The sequence below is a fragment of the Idiotropiscis lumnitzeri genome, chromosome 1 (genome assembly GCF_059441095.1).
Source record: "Idiotropiscis lumnitzeri isolate Australia: NSW breed Sydney's pygmy pipehorse chromosome 1, RoL_Ilum_1.0, whole genome shotgun sequence".
NCBI classification, from domain to species: domain Eukaryota; kingdom Metazoa; phylum Chordata; class Actinopteri; order Syngnathiformes; family Syngnathidae; genus Idiotropiscis; species Idiotropiscis lumnitzeri.
Window position 1 is genome coordinate 5,554,427 of NC_142391.1, and position 23,787 is coordinate 5,578,213.

At 39.3% G+C, this 23,787-nt stretch overlaps 1 protein-coding gene across 1 annotated transcript; it reads right to left on the minus strand.

Moving 5' to 3' along the window:
• Positions 1-61: 61 nt before the first annotated feature.
• galnt16 (UDP-N-acetyl-alpha-D-galactosamine:polypeptide N-acetylgalactosaminyltransferase 16) lies at positions 62-22,299 on the minus strand. Its single transcript, XM_088312870.1, has 15 exons — positions 21,877-22,299; positions 18,131-18,312; positions 17,197-17,295; positions 17,050-17,117; positions 12,842-12,907; positions 11,259-11,380; positions 9,476-9,563; positions 9,226-9,310; positions 8,020-8,123; positions 6,716-6,842; positions 5,668-5,760; positions 4,668-4,751; positions 4,097-4,223; positions 3,701-3,817; positions 62-2,112 (listed from the first exon to the last, which is right to left on the minus strand). The coding sequence occupies exons 1-15, from the start codon at positions 22,075-22,077 to the stop codon at positions 1,969-1,971; spliced, it is 1,707 nt and encodes a 568-aa protein (XP_088168996.1). The 5' UTR covers positions 22,078-22,299; the 3' UTR covers positions 62-1,968.
• Between the last annotated feature and the right edge of the window lie 1,488 nt (positions 22,300-23,787).

Below are 23,787 nucleotides of genomic sequence, written 5' to 3' on the forward strand. Positions count from 1 at the left end.
TGAGTGTCACTGAAAAAGTGTTCATAAAATTAAAAAAAAAAATACAAAAGTACAGATGGCCTTCTTTGTTACTACATTTTATTTGTCAATGTACTTTATACACACGCCCGCGCACATACGCACACACACACGCACACGCACGCACGCACCAAGAAAATATCAAGCAAATAAGCGCTTTAAATATTTCCATGACATGTTTATGACAAGACTGGAAGAAGAAAAAAAAAAACATTCTTTTGGTGCAAACATGCAGAACAATAAATACAAAAAAAATCATCAAACCACAGCTTTATGCCCTCTTACATTTTAAAGGAGACATATTATGCTATTTTTTTTTCCACAATTGACCCACTGAGAATTAGATTAGCCTACATGGCGATTTTATCATATTGCAATTATGACTTCTTCCTCTTCATACAGCAATATGTTTGTCAACTATTTCAAGGATCAACATTGACTGACATATTTTTACAGCATATTTGGTAATACAGACCATTGTGGTCTTTTAAGTCATCTAAGACACATCCGCCTCTTAAGCGCTGTCTACAAATGGTTCAGACAGAAATTTTGGGGTAACCTGCTTCTCATAAAAATCAAATGTGGTGTGCCCCATGGTTCAATCTTAGGCCCAGTGCTTTTTCACATTTACGCTGACGATTCACAGTTGTACATCTCAGAGTCTTTGGGTGACACAAGGCCAGTGGACGCACTTTTCAACTGCTTCTTAAATGTTGAATCCTAGATGGCAGAAAACTTTCTCTATCTTAACCAGGACAAAACAGAAGTTTTAGTCAGCATTCTTCTCCCTGTGTCTTTCAGGAGCAATAGTGAGTTTCTTTTATTGGTTTAGAAGTGTCTTCATTGTCTTGGTCTTTTTTATCTTTCAAAACGGCTGATTTTAATGTGTAAAGCACTCTGAGTTACTCTCTGTTTGAAAAGCACAATCTAAATAAAGTTTTAAAAGATTCATTAACTTTTATTGCTAAATCATTTTTTTTTTCCAAATAAATTTTTGTTCATTTGTACCAAATGGGTTAGAGTACCTACTGTGGAAAACCACAAATAGTTGACGCACCCTTTTTAGAAAGCTTGTAATTGCCTATAGAAACCACAAGATGGCGGCAAAGCACTACAAACTGTCACTAAATGGCCTGAGCGCAAAAACAGTAAATCGGTGAGATTTTCATCAAATAACGGAGGAAAGGTTCTCCCCCAAAGTCCACCAATTGGAAACTTTGCCACTGCCAAAACACGAATACGAGGGTCTGCGCTGTAGAACATAATTACAAGAAGCTAATGCTAATTCATGCTAACAATGCAGCTTTTTAGCTTTGATGGCCAAAGCTGTTCTTTCGCTCTGGCATTCAGGCCCGGTGAGATGATCACAACGTTGGCAGAGGTACAAATGTGAGGGTGGTATTATGTAATTTGCCAAATTGTGACATCACAGTGAGGCAACATTCATAACGGCTCGCTCATAGACGCATTTTTAAAACTAGGCAGATAGCTAAAGATTTACTCGGTTTTATCTTAAATTTGATTGTTGGACAGGCACACTAAGCAATTGGCGCCCATCTAAAAAGAAGACGGCGGCAAAGCACTTTTTCTAATGAACAAAGCGATAGATGGCCTGACTAAATTAAGATCTTCCCCTCTGTTCAAAAGTTTCTTGGGTCCAAGATGACCCGATATGGCCCCAAAGCCATATTTCAAACTCAGCAGATAACAAACGATAGGTTCCAAGCAAAATCCGCAAATATGCATGGGGTTCACTGCACAAACATTAAAAAGTCCAATTTCCATAATATGTCCCCTTTAAGAAATTAACACGTAAATGTAAAAAAAAAAAACAAACAACAAGTTAAAGTGAGAAAGAGCTGCAGCCTCCTTTAAAGATGGAGCATCCTACACTGCTCTACAAGCAAGGCCAAGGTAATTCTTTTGTTTCCGGAACCTTCCTTTGGTCCTTCAAGTGATGATCTGAGGCTCCCAGGCCTGACTGGCCACCAGGGGGCGACACTGTGCAATAACAGGCGGGCCAGGTGGATTCTGACTGTCCAGACACAGCCCACTGACTGTGTGTTGCAGGGCCGAGCCTTTGGGCTTCCATTTCTGCAAAGAAAAATGAAATGCCATTAATATATTCTAGAAACCCCCCAAAACACCATCAAAATGTTTCTAAGAAGAAAATGACCTAATTTTTACTTTATAAAAATATACCTAAAAAACATGATAACCCTGTATGTCCAAATATGTTCAATTTAATTTTTTTTTTCACCAACGGCTACTTTTGGTCGCTTCCAACGTCGTCTATTATATATTGACTCCTAACCAATTTAAAGTGTTGAAAAAAAGATTTCTAAAATTAATTATTACCTATCTTGAACGCTGGATTGTTTGGTAACTGTTGACAAACTTCGCCTCTTCGCTCACTCTGCAACCGCAATATAAAAACCTCTACATAACGTCTTTAAACCCTAAACGTAACCCTTAATCTGAAAAACACTCACCCAAAAAATCAAAAGTGTTTTCCAGAAAATTTCACAAATGAGAAAATGTTTTTGAAATGCAAAAAACAAGTGAATGATGCAGAGCCAAAATGGCCGCCTGCGGATGAAGAAGAACGTGAGCGCCGATTCGCGCATATGCTTCCACTTAATCGCGACTCCCTCCTCGCCGTCGTAAATCATCGGGTGGACGCGGGTTCGCGTGGCAAGTCGGGGGGGGCCACCAGGTCATGGCCGGCGACTCCAGAACACCGATGACCGAGCTGCTCTTACGGCCGCCATTTTGTGTTCATTCCACGCTGACGTCATTAAGATGATTGACAGGAGGAGACGACAGCCAAGTGTCGCATTCAAAGTCTTTGAACGCATTTTTTATTTTATTTTCAAAGCGAATTCATCTTTGATCAAGTGTGTGTGTTTGTGTGTGTTATTCTCAGTTTTATATCCTTGTCACTTTTAAGTGAACGCATATGTGTGACGAGTGTTTTAAATGCTTTGGATTAAACCTCTAATTTGAAACACTGAAACATGTTTTAAAAGAAACCTAACCCTTGCCTTGAAACCTTATTTTAAAAGCCTAAACCTGTTTTATAACATTAACGCGGTCTTAAAATCAGAATTTAGAACCCTAATCTGTTCATCAAACCCTGACACTGTTTTAAAATAAAATTCCACCAAGGCTTGAAACCCTACCCTGTTTTAAAATCCCTAATTTCAACTCCAAATTCTGTCTTTAAACCATAAACAGAAACCTACATTTAAAACCCTAACACTGTTTTAAAACATTAATGCTGTCATAAAATGCTCATTCAGCACCCTCATTTTGTCGTTTAACCTCAACCCTGACTGAAAAGAAACCTGTTTTAAAACCCTAATTTGGAAAAACTAACTGTCTTTAAAGAAACCTTTAGGCAAGGCTTGAAATCCTAATTTCAAATCCCAATGTTGGCTTCAAGCCCCAACCTCACTTTAAAGGAAACCTTAAACCCGGCTTGAATCCTTAATTTGGACCCTAACTCAAAACCCAACCCTGTCTTGAAATTCTAATTTAAAACTTTTGCTTGTCTTTAGACCAAAATTCAAAACCTTAATCCTGACTAAAAAGAACCCATAATCTTTGCTTGAATCTCTAAACCAGACTTGGAACCAACATGTTTTGTTTGAAACCCTAACCTCGGGTGAGACGCACTGACCTGTCGAGGCTCTTTGGCGTTGCAGGGCTCCATGGTGACCTTTGACCCCGCAGTGAAGAGCGTGATGGCCAAGCAAAGGTCGCGCTGCCGGATCAGTGGCTCGATTAACTCCCACCTCTGAAAAAACAAAAATAAACACATATGCCTACTGGACGTCTTGAAGCTCGAATTTGAAACCCTAACCCTGGTTTTGCCGCCCTAATTTGAAACCTTTCCATTCGCTTGAAGCTCTACTCCAAGCCTGAAAACTCTCTAATTTTAAAATGCTAACCTTTTCTTGAAACCCTAACCTTGGAGTGACACCCTAATCTGAACCACTTTTGCCTGGGCTATTTCAAAAACCGAGGCCTCGAATGAGGCCCCGCCCCCCTCCCTCGCCGGTGCCCGAGCCCTGACCTGCGCCTGCGGCCTGCTGCCTCTGACCACCTTGCACTCCGCCAGGCCAAGTCCCTCCGTCCCGCGGGTCTCCAGGCACAGCGTTCCCTGTCGGAGGATGCTGGACACGGCCTCCTGTTCGGGAACCCTTTCAGGAAGGAATTGAGGCCAGTCAGCATTCTTACTGAAGTCAGACGCGAATCGAACGCCACCAGCTCAAGCGATCGTTTAATGTCGGATTTAATATAATTCAGATTTTGAATTATGAAATGTATTCATAATTCAGCTATTAGGTATGAAAAAAGAAACAAAAGGGAAACCTAAATTTACAACCCGGCGCCCCTCGAGTTGATCTTTTGCTGATTCACCATTGGCCTTCGCGACTTAATTGATCCAATGTGTGAGTACGCGAGGGACTTGTGCGACTGTGATTTAATGCAGCGTGACGATGGCGCATCCCAGAATGCGGAACAGCAACATGAACTCATAAAAAGCAACTCACTTCGATTTGTCACGTGGCTAAATGAAATGTAAGCATGTGACATGTGATTTTGTAATGTGGAAAATAGTGATAAATAGGAGTATAGGGCACCTGAGCTCAGGGTAAACGTTCTCCATGTACCAGCGGAAAGGTTTGCAGTTCAGCTTGCGTCGCAGCGTCAGACGGTCGGCAATGCTGCACACAGACAAGTAAACACAACGGTAACTTTATTAAACGTACACACACAAAAAAAAAAAAGATAATGCTTGCATTTTGATTGACACTTTAATTAAAAAGTTTTTTTAATTGGTGTAGGATTGCACTAAAAAGATTATACATACAAAAATTATATTTATTGTTTAATAATGAAATTGTTGGACATGAAAAAATTGCAAGAAAATTAAAAATAAAATAAGTGAATGAATAAATAAATGTTTTTTTTTTTTTGGAAAGTTTTGCCTTACTGTTGTCATACAGAAATTTCAGGGATTTTTTTTAATTTAAAAATGAAAATGATTTTGAAACAAAAATGTATTTTGTCTCTAACATAGGCATCGTGTTTCCTTGAGAACAAATTTCAGTTTAAAAATGTCAGATTTAATTGTGAACAAAAAAAGTTTGTGTTTAGTTTCGAAAACAAAAGCACTTTAAAAAAAAAATGAGAAAAGAAAATGATATAGTCTGACAACGTGTACACTTTGTTTCCTTGTGAACAAATAATTTCCAACAAGGAAATGTTCATTCCAGCAAAGTTAGCATTTTGCTTCTGACAAAGCAGCATTTTCTTTCCTTGTGAACAAATTCTAAAGGACAAATTTCATTCCTGACAAATTCAACAAATGTTTCATGTGAGCTTTTTTTTCTTTGAGAACAAACTTTGAACATCAGTTAGTATTTAATTTCTGCCAGATTGCATTTCGTTTCCACAAAAAAATAATAAAAAAATAAAATAAAATGCTATCAATTGTTAGCTAATGTGTAAGAAAATATTTTGATTGACACATTTTGTTATCAACTTTTTTTTTTTTTTTAAAACGCTTGTAAAATAAAGCAAAATTCCTTGATGTGTAATTTTACAAAAGTCTACCTAACGTCGACGGCACGTACAAACCTGCCGAAAGCTTTGCCCTGTGCTGAAGGCCTAGCCGAGTAGTAGTACTGCTTGTACTCGTCCATCCACACCTCGGCAGCCCGTCGCGTGTTCCTACACACATTCATGTCACATGATGTCACAGTCATCTCTCAAGTACAGTGCCTCCGAAGCCGGTTTGTTATTTTAAAACCTCATTCTTGAATGTACGGAAAAACAGAGCTCCATTTTTTTCCGACCCTTTCCCCAGATCTGGGCCTCCAGACTTCTTGTCAACAGAGAATATATGTTTACGTCAGTCGTGGGCGGTCAAAGCCTTCTCTGCTGGCCTAACATAATCGAGAAAAAAAATGATCATATTCCTCACATTGATGTCATATAATATCCTCGTGTTGTATTTTTAGGTGAGAGTTTTTATCCAATCAGAATTCAGCAAGCTCGTGTTGCCGGGCAGATTTCATAATACCAGTCGCACGCAGTATTCGTCCGAGGCCTTCAGATACAATCGTGCGGGCGTCTGTTCTGTCAACGTCAATGAGCTTTCAGAGTTGATAGACAGTTGCGATAGCCAATCAGATCACAAGTTGGTCACAGTGAGCCTTTTCTCTGGCCTCACACTGAAGGTGATGAACGCAACTTGTGATTGGATACTCACTCATGAGGGGGCGGTTCTACGCGGACTCAACACACTCGGAAGTCGTAAGGGGTGACCTTTTGAAAATCTCAAATATATTCCTACTTTTTTTAAACCAAAATGGCCGAAGGAGGGAAAAGTGTGGATTTAATTGCAGATACACTTGCGAGGGCATTTTCAAGACGGACCTTTCAAGAGAAGCTCGGTCGTCCAACACTCACTCAGTACTGTGTAAGTGCCTTTCTGTATTTTATTTGTCCAGCCGTGGTGTCATAAATGATGGTAACAAGAGGGGATTTATTCAAGTCGGACTTCACTAAAGGCCTACTTGTGAAATGCGCGGTCCGCCACTGGTATACAAATATGTAACAGAACAATATGAGCAAAAAAGTGAAGCGCACTGCAAATACTTTGGGGATTCCAACACGGACTCACTTGATGTAGGTGAGTGCATTGCCTTCTGGGAAGTCGTACGGATGCCGCTTCCGGAACACGTGACCCACGCGACTGCACGGCAAGATTTCCAAACTGCCGCCGCACATCCATACGCGGAACGACAGCTCTGGCAATGATGATAATAAGAATAGTCATCCTCGTCCTCGTCGTCCTCATCATCGTACAGACATTTGAGTGTGAAACGTGTCACTGAGCTTCATTGAATGCTCCAGTGCTGCACAAATGGCAAGGACAGGCTTTTTTTTTTTTTTTTTTGTAGCGTGGGATGCCGTCGCATCCAAGATTGTCGGGAATGCGTCCAGCATGCATCACCCGATTACGTCATTTTTAAAATTTGTCATGTTATGCTTTCAAATGTCAACTTGCTGGCGGGGGATCGGGTACTTGGCTGCAAAGCTGCTAGGAGGAAATTAACACTTTGTTGAATTAATTATTTGTAATTATCATTTGTATTAATTTACAATTGAGTACAAAATATGAAAACATAACACTGGTCAACATTTTTTTTTGGACTAAGTTTTCTTCATTTTTTTCCAAAACTACCCTTTTTTATTCTTGAGAACATCAGGTTTTAATAATAATAATAATAATAATAATAATAATATCACATTTAGTCATATTTCTGAATTAAGGGTTAGGGTCAGCAATAGGCGGAATTTCTTTCTGAAATGTCATCGCTAAATATTACAACACTGAAATTCGTATTGCGCAAACACAGGTCAAATTAAACTAAAGATAAAACCTGATGTGCGAGAAAAAAAAGAAAAGACATTTTTATATTCAAAAATAAGTTGAGAGATACATAAAGCCATCTATGATTGATATGAATTTGCTGTGAACCGGTGTAATAATAATGGAGGGAATTCATCTCTTGATCAATTATATATTTTAGATAAAATAATGGTGTGAATAAACACTCTCATTTATTAATTTATTTCAAATTCAACATTAAAATGAAAACAATTATGGGAGGAAATTAAATCCTTGAAGAATTCAATGTGGAAATTGAAATTAAAAATAGATTATTTTGTATCTATTTAAATTAAAAATTAATAACGATCAATTTTAAAATAGGAGGTAAAAATTAATAAATTAACTCCAAGCTGCATGACTTTTTCATTTTAAAATGTAAATAAGAATTTAATCAAAACAACTACAACATTCAAGAAAAATGTGAAGTTTGTGCTTTCATGCATTTCCTTGATTTATTTATTTATTTGAACACAAATGTAAAATGTGTTTTAATGTGCAGTAAATAAGAAATAAGATAGCAAGCATCTTACCAAAGTTCTCCCCACCCCAGATGTCCATGTGGGTGTCGTACTGTCCAAGATGGTTGAACCAACTCTTGTCCATCACAAAGATACCACCAGCGATCACTGGAGTCCTAAAAAAAATAAAAAAAAATATTTAGCACGATTACCATGACAGCCGTGAAAGTCGGGACCCGGTGGTTATCATTTTGTTTCTGACAATATTAGCCTTATGTTTGCGACAAAGCATTTCCTTGTGAACACATTTTTGATTAACAAATGACGTAAGCATTTTCGCACAAAGTTCGCATTTTGTTTTTTGAGAGTTGACAACCAGAGTTCTAATTGTATCGGCGCCAAAGTTAGCATTTTTTTCATTCAGACAAATATGGCATTCTTGCTCGGGGGTGGTCATTATTTTTCGACAAAATGGATTTTATTTCATTGTGAACAAATGTTGATGGCATCGTTTGCACAAAAGGTTTGTATTTTGTTTCTGTGTGAACAAATCTGAACACATTTACCGAGCATATTGTTTCGTTTCGAACTAAATTTCTACAAAAATAGCTAGGATTTTGTTTTCTCGTGAAGTAAATTTCCGACAAAGTTAGCTTTTTTTCACCCAACAAAGTTTAGCATTTATTTCTTGGAGAATTAACTTTGAACAATACCGATGGCGTTTTGTTCCCAAAAATGTTAGCATTTTGTTTACTTGTGAATTATTTTTTTCAAATAAGTTTTCTTTTTTCCCCAAAAAACAATAATAGCATTTTGTTTATTTGTGAATGAATTTTTGCTGTTTCTGACAAACTTGTTTACTTACCTGTAAACAATTTCATGAGCATTTTGTTAGCGTTAGCATTTTGCTAGCGTTAGCTTTTTGCTAGCGTTAGCATTTTGCTAGCGTTTTTTTTTTCAAAAACAATAAAAGCATTTTGCTTCCAACAATTATTTTCTTTATGAATCAATTTTAAACAATAGTATAAGCAAGAACGTAATTTTTTTCTAACAAAATCAGCATTTTCTTTGCTTAGGAGTTCATTTTTCAGGAACACGCCATTTTCCCCCCCAACAGTTTGCATTTTGTTTCCAAGTAAATGCATTTTGAAGAACAGAATTAGCATTTTGCTATCGACGAGGTCACCATTTTGTTTCCTTGTGAACAAATGACAGTTAACAGCGTAATAATTTCATCATTTTGTTTCCACCAGCGATTGCGTCCGCCGTCATTCGAACCTGATCGGCTGGGTGGGGTCACTCCTTGCCATTTTCTGCTCGATGGGAATCTGCTCCCATTTAAAGTGGAGACTCCAGTCAAATCCTGGAGGAAAAACAAGAGACATCCGTCACACAAACGTTAGATTATCATTTTAGTTGATCATTTAAGTGTAACGGCAGAGGAGGAAGTCCCCCCCCCCCCTTCTCGCCAGCTGTGCTCGCAGCTGTTATGTGACGGTGCGGGGGGGATTTCAGCGTATCCTCTCACCTCCTCTCAAGTCGGCCGAAGCGGCCAAGTAAGCGAAGTTGTCCAGGCTGATGACATCGATGATGGGGCTCACCACTCGCGTATGGTCCTGCAACGATATGAGCAGCAGCGCTTTGTAGCTGTTCCTAAAATTTTGAGCGGTGGTGAAGAGGGTTTGGCTACGGTCCAAAGCCCAGCTGTCTCCACTTATTGCCGTTGTCCTATTGTTTGTAAGAGACCCTTATTTGACTGTGCCCATGACACTCATAAACATGATGTTTTGCAATGCGGATGACATGTTGCTCTCTGCTTCTTGTTAACATTCCATTTTCAATAGGGGGATACATTTCGACACAAGGGGAATACATTGACGTGGGAAAGTACTGCATCTACATCATCATCATTTGGTCTTGGGTCCTGGCGAAAGGATTTTTTTCAACATTGTTCGAAGGCCAGAGAAGTCATCGATCCATTTGGATTTTTTTAAACCAAGCTTCTTTAAGTCAGGGGTGAGCAAACTTTTTGATTGGCGGGCAACAATGGGTTCTAAAATTTGACACAGGGGCCGGACCAGGAGCAGATGGATGGAGTGTTTTGGTAACCTCACCTCATCTGAGAAAAAAAAAATACATTTAATTAAAAATGAAAATGAACAAAAGCATGACAACAAAATATTTATATTATATTAATAATATATTTAGAAAATACAACATTACCAAGGTTTATTCATTTAATTTTTTTTAAGTTTGGAGGGCCGGATTAAAACATTTAACGGGCCGTAGTTTGCCCACACCTGCTCTAAGTCATGTGAAATTTGGTAGATGTGTATCACGAGTTGACCCACAAAAAAATCCATGCCCCAAAAGACAGAGGAAGTCGACCATTTTGTTTCAAACGACCAATTTTGGCTTGGTAGTACGCTCTAGAACCTTTTTTTTTTTTTTTTTTTAATTCAACTTCCAATGCAAGTTTTACATTAAGTTTGGCTGACATGTCTATCATGAGGAGCCCCACCAAAAATCCTTGCCCAAAAAGACATAGGAAGTCTCCACTTTGGTTCAGAGTAGCCATTTTAGAGTCATGACAAGTTCGAGGCCCGGGGCCTGTCAAACGTTTTGATCCGGCCCGCCGGATGTGAAAAAATTAAATGAATAAACCTTGTTAATGTTTTCTAAATACTGTGGTGTGTCAAAGACATATATATTGTTGTCCTGCTTTTGTTCACTTTCATTTAAAATTAAATGGGTTTTTTTCTCCGATGAGGTGAGGTTACCAAAACACTCCATCCATCTGCTCCTGGTCCGGCCCCTCTGTCAAATTTTAGAACCCATTGTGGCCCGCCAATCAAAATGTTTGCCCACCCCAGCGTCTATATGAACTTGACCTTGAGATTTTGCCCGATACGCAGCCAACGCAAGGAATTCAGCTTACAAGATCCTTTGACTTATACGGCTATTACGCATGTACTACACAAATACTCTCGCCCGCAGGATGTTTTCAGACAACAATCCCTTCAATAGCCAACTTAAGCTGCTTCCCCATTTGTTTTGTATGCATGCACTGGATGTGTGTGCACGTGTGTGCGTGCGCGTGTGTGTGTGTGTGGATGCGTGAACGTGCTGCAGGGTAATGGCGTTCCCTGGCAATCTGCCTAATCCAATTGTTGCGAATCTTTCTGCTGCGTTACAGAAAAGAGGGGGGGAAAAACATGCAGCCTGCAGGGATGTGAACTCCGTACACAACACAAAATACAACAGAATATGTCCAAGAATATCTGCGTGTGTGTGCGCGTGTGTGTGTATACCTCCTTGACGCGCTGGATCATTGGCTGTAGCCAATCAGTGTTCACCTCACAATGGCTGTCCAAGAAAGTCAAGATGGGGGCCGAGGCGGAGTTGGCTCCACGCACGCGGGACCGGATAAGTCCTAATGGGGATGAGGGTGTAAGCGTTTTATGTAATAAAAATTGTGCATTTTGTTTACCGAACACATTTTGAACATTGTTCAATTAGCATTTTGCCACCGACGGAGTTGGCATTTTGTTTTGAACTAAAATGATCATTTTGTTTTCGACAAATTTAGCAGTTTGTTTCAGACCAGTTTGTACTTCGCACACACCAGAAACGAAGAGGAAGAAAAAGTTATCGTCATGGTAATTCATTTGATGTATCGCTTGTTTAACACCAAAAGGCGCAATTACCGACTAAGATTCTATCTTTGGCCACAATGCGAGTAACTTAACATAAGACATTTTCAACTAAAAAGAAAAACTGTTTCAAATCCGCCTGAAACTCATTCACTGCCGTCATCATGGGATGCGTTCGGAAATTGACTCTGACGTCCTAACAGTATTCATTGCGAGCCGGTGCTCCATTTTTGCAAGTTTCCGAACGGTCGCTGTGAAGCAGTGTGCACTTGGCACCTATTTCTGAACGCAGTCACGACTAGGGAACAGGGATTTTGGGGTGTCAGTCCAAGCGCTCTGTTCGTGGTTTTTGTCAAATAAATTTCCTCCCAAAAATGCAAATTATACCCCAGAGCAACTTATAAGTTGTTTTTCTTTTTTTCCATCTTCATGATGCATTTTTTGACTAGTGCAATTTATAGTCCGAAAAATACGGTAAGCATTTACATCAGGGGTGGGCAAACTACAGCCCGGGGGCCACATGCGGCCCGTTAAATGATTTCATCCGGCCCGCCGAACTTGAAAAAAATTCAATCAACAAATCTTGTTAATGTTTTAAATGAAGGATATATTGTTGTAATGCTTTTGTTCACTTTCATTTACATTTTGTTTTCCTCCGATGAGGTGATGTAACCAAAACACTCCATCCATCTGCTCTTGGTCCGGCCCCTCTTTCGAATTTTAGAACCCATTGTGGCCCGCCATTCAAAAAGTTTGCCCACCCCTGATTTACATCCTTAGATCCTAGAACAATTACAGATCTCAAATAAATAAAATCCTTTAAACTTGCAGAAAGCCTTTTTTGGGTTTAAGCAAAACAATGGTGCCTCACTGCATATTCTGTTCACGAGCACCTTGAAAGCTCTGCAGGGATGTCAAAGGTGGGGGGGGGGCTATGTCTTCAAAAGCTCAGGGAAAATTTGCTGTCTAGTTGTGAATATTTGGTCTATGATGTGATTGTGTGCGTGTTTGTGAGTGTGTGTTAGCACAGCACCAAGGCCTCCGGCTGCACTAACACGTGCTGACATGCCGTCGCCTCTTGTTTGTTCGGCGCCACAGCAGGACAATTTTGACACCTTTCCCCACCTTTTTTTTTTTTTTGCGTCGTCAGTGACACGTCGTTGCCAAAGCTGCTTTCCATTAATTACACACACACACACACACACACACACACCCCCACACACACACCCCCACACACTTACCCTCTCTCCTGCCATTCCTCAAGCAGCGCACTTTGGGGATCTGAGCGAGCAGCTGGCAGTCGTCGGCTGAAGAAGTCAAACAGATTGTGTCAAGGAAGACAAAATATACACACACGCATTGAACAACACTTGAATGTGTACAAGAAGTCGGACATTTTGGTTTCCAGAGTACATTTTTAGATTTTTTTTTTAAATTTTGTGATTCAGCCTCCATTTCTGCCATGAGTAGACGTGCATAAAAACGGAAAAGAATAAAAATGCCATTTTTGTTTGGTATCAGACTTGAGAATTGTTTTTAAAAATGTTGCCCATTAAGACAGGTTCATTTTCGCAATTGGTAATTAGGTATTTTTGTCCATCATCAGTTGACCCACAAAAAAACGCCCAAAAAGACATGAAAAGCCTGCTTGGTGTCCTTTTTTTTTTTTTTTTTTCTAACTCTGTAGCGACTTTACAAATGGACAAAAAAATATATATATATATATAAAAATACATCAACACATTTTGAAAAGCAGCGTTAGCATTTTGTTCTCAAAAAAAGTGAGCATTTTGTTTTAGTTTTCGCCAAATTTGACAGGTGTTTTGTGTCATTTTGTTGAGGTCATTCCAGAAATAACTCAAATTGCCTCACTTTCTTTCATGAAACCTTTTTTTCATACATACGAAGACACACGCACGCACACACAAGCAGCTTAGCATTAAGAGCGTGAGTGTGAACCGAATGATGCATTGTGGGTATGTCCTCGTGTCCTCGTCCTCCCTGCTCGCGAAGCATCCTTACACACTTGTAATCCTCACTGATTGAATGAGATGTACGCACACTACAGTTTGTTTTTTTTTTTTTTAATACGGCTTATATCACACAGTGTGTACCGAAGTGTGTATGCGCATGAGACAGGAATTTGATTTGCGTTGTAGAGATACTCATACTGTAAATGTGTGTGACAGCTGGTCCTACACACAGCCACATCACATTCTCACTCCATAGTGTCATTTCGGAAGTAGTAGAAATCTGGCAATTAGCGAAAAAACACAAGTAATTGACACCCTGCTTAAAAAAAAAACATTTTATCATTGACTACATTAATAAATTAAACCATTACATAATACAAATTTGGAGCTGTAACTTTTGCATTTTCATAGAGGATAAAGAATACATGCCATGTTGTCTAAAAAAAATAAAAAAATTTAAAAAATGAAAATTATTTTCAGAAGTTTACATACAGGGCATCTTGCAAAGAGTTTGGGGAAAGATTTCTGGACTATGTTGAACACAATTTCACACCTTTTTGGTGAACCTGGGATGCAATGGCGCCCTCTTTGTGGTGATGACATTTTGGACTTGAATAGATGAGCGGGAGCCCTTGCAAAACATTGTTTTTAAGTTAACTATGAAATTTTATTTATTTGTTTTTGTTAAAATAATTATTTGAAATTATGTCTTCAGTCATTATCCTTATTTTATTATTTTGTTTCTCATTGTTTTGATATTTTTGCGAATTAAAAGAATGAATAAATAAATTGTCCGGGATTTTTTTTTTTTTTTAATAATTTAAAAAATCTTACTTTTTAAAAAAAAAAAATACATAAATAGGTGAATCTGCGGATGCCAAACTGATCATGTGGGGGACCAGTTGCCACTGTAAGTGAATTTGTGAACATTCAAACATAATGATTTGCCCCCCCCCCCTCCCAAAAAAAAATCAATAAATAAAAAAAAAAAATCAATAAATAAATTTTTGAGGGAAAAAATTTAAATAATTTAAAAAATTTTATTTAAAAAAAAAATCCATAAATAGGTGAATCTGCGAATGCCAAACTGATCATGTGGGGGACCAGTGGCCACTGTAAGAGAATTTGTGAACATTTAAACATAACGATTTGGTCCTCGACCCTGAACTGGTCGCCAGCCATTCAGGGTGCATGAATGACAAAATGCTGTCATTATTTTTTCGACTTGCAGCATGAAGCCAAGTGTTGCTGTTGTTAATCAACAGCGGCTAACGGCGTAACGAGCCTGCGGCATGCCAATCTCTTTGCCAGTGGACGGATCACGACGCTGTGCTAATTACTCCTCTCTGCAGCAGTTGAACATGAGCTAATGGTTCACACGCTCTGTAACGGCCTCTGCACGCATGCTGAGTGTGCAGCTGAATTACAAGCGCACACGCTGAGAGGTGACACAGCCAAACACACGTTTAAAAACAATTGTGCGTGAGCAGCTCTGATGACTGCTGCCTTTATATGGAAATACCAAGAGCGTTACTGTTATTACTCTTGGTGTTTTTTTTTTGTTCTTTCAATTTGCTAACCAAGTAGTATTACAGCCAACATGTTTTTGAGAAGAAACGCTCAATATCATAGCAATTGAGTCATAATCCAACCACTGAAAAGTGGGCTAGCTTCACTTGAGTCCTTTTTTTAAAGTTAAGATTAGAAATGAACAGAAAAGGGCATCAGTCTCAGGTGAATTCTGCTCTAAAGCAAGATTTCGTCCCAATTTTGACATATTGTGGGCAGAAACGATTCATCAGTGCAACACTGGGCCAACTCCCATATTCAAGATGCGCACACCCATGATACAAGACTTCATCCTGATATTCAGAGATTGACAGAAGACTCGGGAAGTAAGTGGGAGCTTTAACTTGCATTATCGATATCATCGTTCATGAAATATTCATCCATTTGAAAGACGTTTGGACTCAGACCACAATTGGACTAAACAATTTTTTAAGCCTACTGGAGACCAACTGAAACTGAAGATGATTATATTACCGTAGTTATCCAAGCCCCAAATCAATATAGTTGCCAAAATCTGATCAATCAATAAAAATAAGCATCCAAAATTCTTAATTGCTGCCATATAAATAACGACGCTATATCAACGCCCCAGATTTGATTGCAGACGTAAAATGTTCATGAGAATAAAGTTGCCTTTTAATGACAAAAAGTCAAACTTTTCATAAGATTAAAGTTGTAATATTAAGAATATCAAGTTACATTTGAATGATTTTAGAAGTATACGGTCATCAAGTATCATTTTAATGATTTTATACAGTCATAACTCGACAAGAATTAAGACATTTTTTGAGACAAAAAAATAATAATAAATAAATAAATAAATAATTGATTCTAAAAATATGTTTTATTTTTTTTGTTTAATGATAGAATTAAAAAAAAATCTTTATAGAAGAATACCCATTTAAGTAGAAAACAGTGAGATATCCCACAAATAGATTTGTGCCACAATTCAAAAACTAGGCTAAAAAAATGAAGCCACAACATTACATGAATAAAGACGTAATTGAATACTTAATAATGTCGTAATGAAGTCGTTATTTTTCCAAAAGTCAAGTTGTGATTTTGTGCTGAAAAAGTTGTACTTTACAGCGACATGACCGGGAAAGCTGGTTGCTGAGCTGATGTTGATGAGATGTGAGCATTGGAAGGACAAAAGAGAGAAGGCAACTAGGGAGAGAGTGTAATCCTGTTAAGTCTCCACTTAATCACCAGGCTTCCATCCAGAACATGCCTTGCCCTCATAGTGCACATACTAAGCGCTACACGCTAACTTTCTTATACAGCACCTTGAGCAGTGATCCTTTCAACTGCAGAGAGTTTTGGGTGGGGTAGAAATAGAACATCTGCTTTATTTAAAAAAAAAAAAAATTTCACAAATAAATAAAGACATTACGTACAACAAAATATGAAACTTGAGCTGTGAGCAACAATAAATTGGATTCTGGCACACAGGACAATAACTCTTTCAAATAAAAATAAAAAATTGCCAGATGTGTGTGCAAAGTTTCATGAGTTTTTGCCCGTATTTAGACCCTCAAAAACACTGTGTTGCCATGGCAACGACATACTACAAAATAAAAAGCGCCACCAATGCATTTTTTTCGTACGCCTGCATGAAAACTTACTGTCAAATTCTTCGCCAGGCCCAATGCAAAGTTTGGTGAGTTTTTGCGAATATTTAGACTCTCAAAAAAAATGCTAATTAATTTGCTAAATAATCTCTAATCTCGCTGCACACTGAGTATAATGACAATAAAGGGCATTCTGATTCTGATAATAATAATAATATCTACAGAAACAATAGAGTGTTTGCATGGTCGCTGCGCTCGGAGCGAGTACAAAGTCTTTCCCGTTATCAGGTAATAACCAAGCAATGCTCGCTGAGCTGAAGTCTGCTTCGAACTCACCGTCGGCGCTGAAGTCGTCGATCAGGAGGATTTCGTGAATGAGCTGAGGAGGACTCCGCATCAGGACGCTGATGGGGAAACAAGGATTAAACGTTGGTGAAATGGGCGTGGCTAATGCTAAATGCTAACGAGTCGCTGAGTTTTTACCTCTTGACGGTGCGCAGCAACGTTGAGCGGGCCTCGTTGTGGAATGTGATGATGACGCTGGTGGCCGGAAGGTCGACGTCATAGTTGACGGAGGCGCACCTGAGGAGGATGAATTACTTCATTATTTCGTACGTCTAGGTTATATTTAACTTATAACATGATAAGGTTCATCTATAATTGATTGTCATCGTTGACGACTAATTGGAGTCTTGTCTCAGCGTTGCTGTTTCCTGGGCTTCTGTCGCTATGGCGACGAGAAAATATTTGGCTGCGAGGAAAGCGGATCACGAAACATCTGTTTCAGCAAAAATATGGAAAAAGCTTCCACGGTCGTGCTATTGTATAAAGACGTTAACGACTGCGTCAACTCGGCTTTGATGACACGTTACATAATTATTAACTTTATTCATCACAAAAAAAAAAATATTAAGCGAGATGAAATAATTTAAAAAGAAATATATGTAAAATATTTGAATTTTAGAGAATTCATCAATGGGTAAAATGCTTATTTTACTAATTACATGCTATTATTCATAATAAATCAACAAACCATTTATTAAAAATATATTATTATTATTATTATTATTATTATTTTAATCAGCGCTTGTACAGAAATGCAATTGATTAAATGTCAGTTATTTCTCCAGTAATGAAAGATTTTTTTTAATGTTACGTTTTCATTTCACTAATTCTATCATATTTAGTTAGAATAAATGTATGAACCAATATATTTGCAATAGGAACAAAATAAATAATACTCATGAATAAATAAATACGACAGGACTGCTGCTAATGAAAATGCTCGGTGGTCCGGATTAAAACAAAACAGCGGGGCGTGCTTTGCCCCCCTGAAAACCTCCTGATCTCCCCTCATGTGCTTTTGACGCCGACTGAGATGACACATCATGAGACAATGTGGCGTGGAATGCGCCACCTGTAGTGTCTGGTGTCCCTGAGCGCCCGCTGCGCTCCCAGGCGGTGGCTCTCGACGAGGTTGAAGGCGTGTTCCCTGTATGGGTCGTCTCCGGGCTTCAGCTGCTTGGCATCCAGGTATTTGTTCTCATCCAGGCCGCCCAGCAGAAGATCCTGATGCTCACCACGCGGGGGCTGGCTCACCTGACCACCACACGCACACACAAATGGAAAAAGAAGTTTTCAATAAACCGACCACAACCACAAACCAAATGGAAAGTAGAAATGTGAGCAGGCAGACAACCGCAGTGTATCCCAGCGGGTATCCATCGACTGTTTACAAGCTAAACTAAAAAAATCAAGATGTGATTGAAGTACATGTATCATTAGGGGAACCTGTAAAAAAATTTAATAAATAAATAAGTAATAAAACAATGCTTGGACAATCTAGCAAATTTTTCCAACTTTGTGGATAGGATTCAGCTTTCAAAATGAACCAATCAACTCACTAACTAAAGAAGTAACAAATTAACTACTCCACTAATGAGTAAGAGATCAACATACAACAAACCAACTTATGAAGTAACTAACTAACTAACTAACTAATGAATGGACAAACAGACCAACTAAACGGTAACCTACATTAACTAACCAACTAATCAACTAACTAATGAGTAAACCAACCAAATAACTCATGAATTAAAAAGTTAAACACATAACAAATAAATATCAAAATACCTGACCAAATAACTCACAAATCAACCAACTAACTGGCTACTAACTAACTAACTTGCTCACTAACAAATTCATTGTAACTATACAACTAAGTAATGACTAGATAAACAAACTAATAAATGAACAGACCAACTAAGTCACAAATCAACTAACTAACTTACCAGCTGACTACCGGTCGCAAACTCATTCACCGACTAACGACTAACTGTCTAAATATGTAACTATATACCTAACTAATGAATGGACAAAAAAAAAAAACAACGAACAAGCCAACCGACCACCTAACTCACAAATCAACAAACTAACCGGCTGACTGCGGTAACTAACTCACTCACCGACTTACTAACAAATTAACTGTCTAAACATGTACCTATATAACTAACTAATGACTGGATGAAAACATTAACTAACAAATTAACTGACCAACTAACTCACAAATCAATCGACTAACGAGCTGACTTACTAACTCACTCACTCAACCACTTACTAATGAATGGATAAACGAGCAAACTAATGGTAAAATAACTAACTAACTAACTGGCTGGCTGAGAAACTAACAAACCAACTCACTAATGAATGGACGAACGGACAAACTATGAAACTTACAAACTTCAACATCAAGCTGCCTAACCAAATACGAAACTACCTTGTGAACCAACAAGTTAATTAGCTAATGAATAATTAATAATGTAACTGCTAAGTGGGCTGAATTAAAAAACAGAGTAGGCTTTGTGTGACTTTGCCCCCTTTGGTTTAAAAAAATCATCAAAACCGCTGACACAAATTTCCAAGTGAGAGTCCCAACTGACAAAAATTTTTTTAGTCCACTTGAAAGCAAACAGCATCAGAATATTTTGGATACAGACACGACGGATCACCAAGGCACGTGCAGCGATGAAAAGTGCCCGACAGCCTCGCCTGGACGTTTTTTTAGGAGGATGGGTGACGGTTTTCTCAGTGTAGTGACAAAGGTGAAGGACCTCGGCGGTGCAGAGTAAAGAGAGTGCTCGCCTTCCAAAGTACAGCTGCGGTTGCATAAGGTTTTGCACACATTCCGAGCGGCTGGGAGCGATCGCAGGGGCAATACAGTCGCCCCATGCAAACTCAATGGATTGGCATATTCACTTTTTTTTCCCAACCATTTGATCCCCCTTTTTCGTGGCAAACATATATTGGATCTTTAGCAACATTTTCCGAGTAATTGTTTAGGTTTAAAAATAATTAAATAAAAAGACCAGCTTTCTCCCCGCATCCAACTAGTCAACGCTTCTCCTCATTAGAGAGGCGGATCCACCTCATAAAAAAGTTAAGTCGTCTCTTTAGATACAAGTGACCTGATTTGAGAGTTACTAAAGATACGAGCCAATTTCACACTTTGACATGCAATCACAACCTTGAAAAATGCTGTATGGTGGCAGCGAAGGCAATTCTACTCACTTTTCAATAAGCAGCACTTTGGCAAATAGTGAACAATTCCACAAAAAAAAGAGGATTCAAGTTGTTTAAGGTCACTCCCTGTTGAAATTTACCATCAAACTGAAGCTAAACAGATAAATACACACTGTATATCATAAAACAGGTAAAAATAAAAACCTTTAAAAATGGCACCTGCTAGCTTCAAGCTAACATAAAAACAAATTACCAGTGACATGATAACGGAGTCTGTTCTTCTTCGTTTGTGTTTGCATGACTGTATTGTACAGTACTACCTCCTGGTGGCCAAATTGGGCATAAAAGGAGCAACACCACATTGAATTGAAATGTCGCATTAATTCATGACTTATTTCCAGTGGCGGGCGGTGCATTTCACACATAGGCCTTCCGTGAAGTCCGACTTAATCCAACTTGAATACATTCCCCTCATAATAGCATCATTTATAACACCGTGGCTGGACAAATAATATACAGACACACACTTACGCAGTACTGAGTGTTGGCACACAGGAGAGATTCTCTTGTAAGGTCCGTCTTCAAAATGGCCTTGCAAGTATAAGTGCGATCAAATCTACACTTTTCCCTCCTTCAACCATTGTGGGTTAAAAAAAAGCAAGAATGTATTTTAAATTTTTGAACGGTCGCCAGGTACGAATGTGTGGCCTGGCCCTGCCCACTCACAAGTGAATCGAATCACGCGACACGTTCGCTCCTTCAGCAAAAGGCCTGCGAGAAGGCTTGCTGTAACCAAATTGTGATCTGATTGGCTATCGCAACTGTGTATCAACTGTGAGAGCCCGTTGACAATCTGAAAGCTCGGAGAACAAGAACGTGCCAGCTGGTATTATGAAATTTGCCTGGCAACACAAACTAGCTGAATTCTGATTGGATAAAAACTCTCACCTAAAAAATCCAACATAACCACTGTTTATTTCATTATTCAAAGTACAAAATGACAGAGAATTTCCTTCTTACAAAAAATGTGAAGATCAAAATCAAGCTTTGATTGGGGCGGACAAAAAAAAGAAAAAAGAAAATGGCATTCACTCGTAAATTAAACTCAGCAGAACTGCTTTTTACTTAGACTTGTCCCTGCTTGTATTATGAGTGTGTTGGGCTTTGTTGGGTTTGTAAGTGTATTTTATTTCCTGGCACCCAGCTGTGAATGGTCTAATAAACAATAACTCCTGGTTTACAGAGGTGGCTACAAGAATGAAAGTGATGCGTGCACACGTGCGCGGCCACCCCGTCACAGAGCCGTTGTGTCACTCTGGCCACCCGAACTGAAAAACGTCTCTCTACCCCCCTGAATCACGGACACCCGAATGCAACGCGACACGGGGTTAAACAATCCACCAGCTGGCCCTGCGTGCAACCCGAGAGGCGCCCACCGAAAGCACCACAACATAACACCAGGCAAGCAAGCAGGGAGCTCCAAGACTTAGGGAAAGCCTCTTATGCAGGTGCTTGCGGGTGGTGCCGCCACAAAGCACATGCAGGCGACAACGAAAAAAAAAAAACAAAAAAAACATCATCATCAGCATCATGCATGCAGCGCACACCTTCCCGCAGTACAATCCCAGGAACGCACTGACTCACTATAAGCGGGATGGTCCTGTCATCCCGGTGGATCTCCAGACGCCCACCTCCCTGGTGGTGGTTCCCCGCTGAAGAGGGCGCAGATGCCGCCGCAGCGGACGCCGCCGCCGCCGGCTTACTGTCCTGCCACAGGTAGTAGAAGGTGCCCAGGATCCAGGCGACGGTCAGGATCGCGATGGCGTTGGCCCGAATCCTGCGCATGGTGAGTCCATACGCAGGAGCGGACCTGGGCAAAGGGGGCGCGGCGGTGGGACGCTCCGGAGCCCTGGTGCCGACGAGGAGGGCGTACCGCAAGCTCCTGGCAAATGCTACTCGAAGCGAGTGAAGGAAAGAGCAGCGTCGATGGCGATGAAGAAGAAAGGAGAACAAGGAGAAGAAGAGGAGGAGGAGGACGCTCTCTGCCTCCCTGCCTGGATGGAAGGCAGGGCTGGATGGAGGTTTGCGCGGTCCTAGCGCCGAGAGGTCACAGGCGAAAATGTCCAAGCCAAGGTGGATTGAAGTATTTGCGAAAAACATTCTTGTTCAAATCACGTTTTTGTGGTATAAAAAACACAAAGATGAAAAATGTTGATAATTTTATCCAGCATTATTATGAACTATAATGTACAACTCAAGTGGAAAAGAAGGGCAATACAAATAAAGTATAATGTATTTAGAAACAAATTATTTTATTCCCTCTGATTAACCCCAAATAAAGTTCAGAAGTTTATGTCGGATTTATTTGCAGGTTTTGCTGTCTAACAGATGCCTGAAAGTTTTATGCTAACACTCACTACGACACAGTACATTTCAATTTCAAATTACATTTTACTTTAATAAGACTACATTTGGTCCCAATCTAAGCGTAATAAAGTTTGAGAATAATATATTAATATATTTTCTGCTGAAATTTTACTCAGTTTAGACTGGGACCAAATGTAGTATATTTAGAATAAAATGTATTCAATGAAATTTACAGTGTACTAGGGACTGTTGAGAGAACTCGAAATATCAAGGCAACAAAAGTCAACATATGATTAGGTTGCGTAGTTTACTAAATGCTTTAAGTTTTGCTTTTTGATATATCGTTCGGATGTATCGGTATCTCACTCAACACACCATTATATCAATATCGATTCAGTTGTATCAGCTTAATGTCTTGCAAGAATCAACTACAGAATTACAATAGCAACAATTGGTTGGAATGTATTCCAGGTGACATGTTCTCCTTTCTGTGGTTAGACTGTTCGGGTGTATCTCGCAAAGTGTCAGATGACTGTATTAGATCTTCCCACACAACAGATGAACTCATGTCATCGGAACACTTTATCTACTGATTTATCACTTTCATTTATTTAAAAAAAAAGGGGGGGGGGGATTTATCTATGGTTTGGCAGCCAGCTGCAGAGCTCGTCGAGGTCGTCAGTGCACACATAGTTTAGACTCGCATATTTACGCCCTGTGAGTAATTGAGCCACTGACGACTAGAGTAGAGTGGACTTACTTCATTTAAGTTTGAAGGTTGTCATAAAATCCTGGAGTCATGTTTTGGTAATTTGCGCAACAATGATCACATTTCTGCCAGGATGACTAAAACAAAAAAAACGTACTGGGATTAGAAAAATAAAAATTAAAAAAAAAATTGAAAATCTCCCAATTCAAACGCTGAAAGGAGGAAAAAAAAGAGAAAAGACAATAAAAGCAGCAGCGGGCAGTGAGGGCGGGACAGGAAGGGAAGCCAAGACGTCCCGCTGAAGATTACTGGGTGCACACACGCACACGCACACGCACACGCACACGCCCACACACACACGCACACGCACACACACACGTGTGGTTTGCAGAGGTCAAACCCAAGTCCACCAATAATGTCACATTCTCGTCTCAACTCACAAAGATGCAGTCATACACAAGAAAAAAAAAGTTTCACAT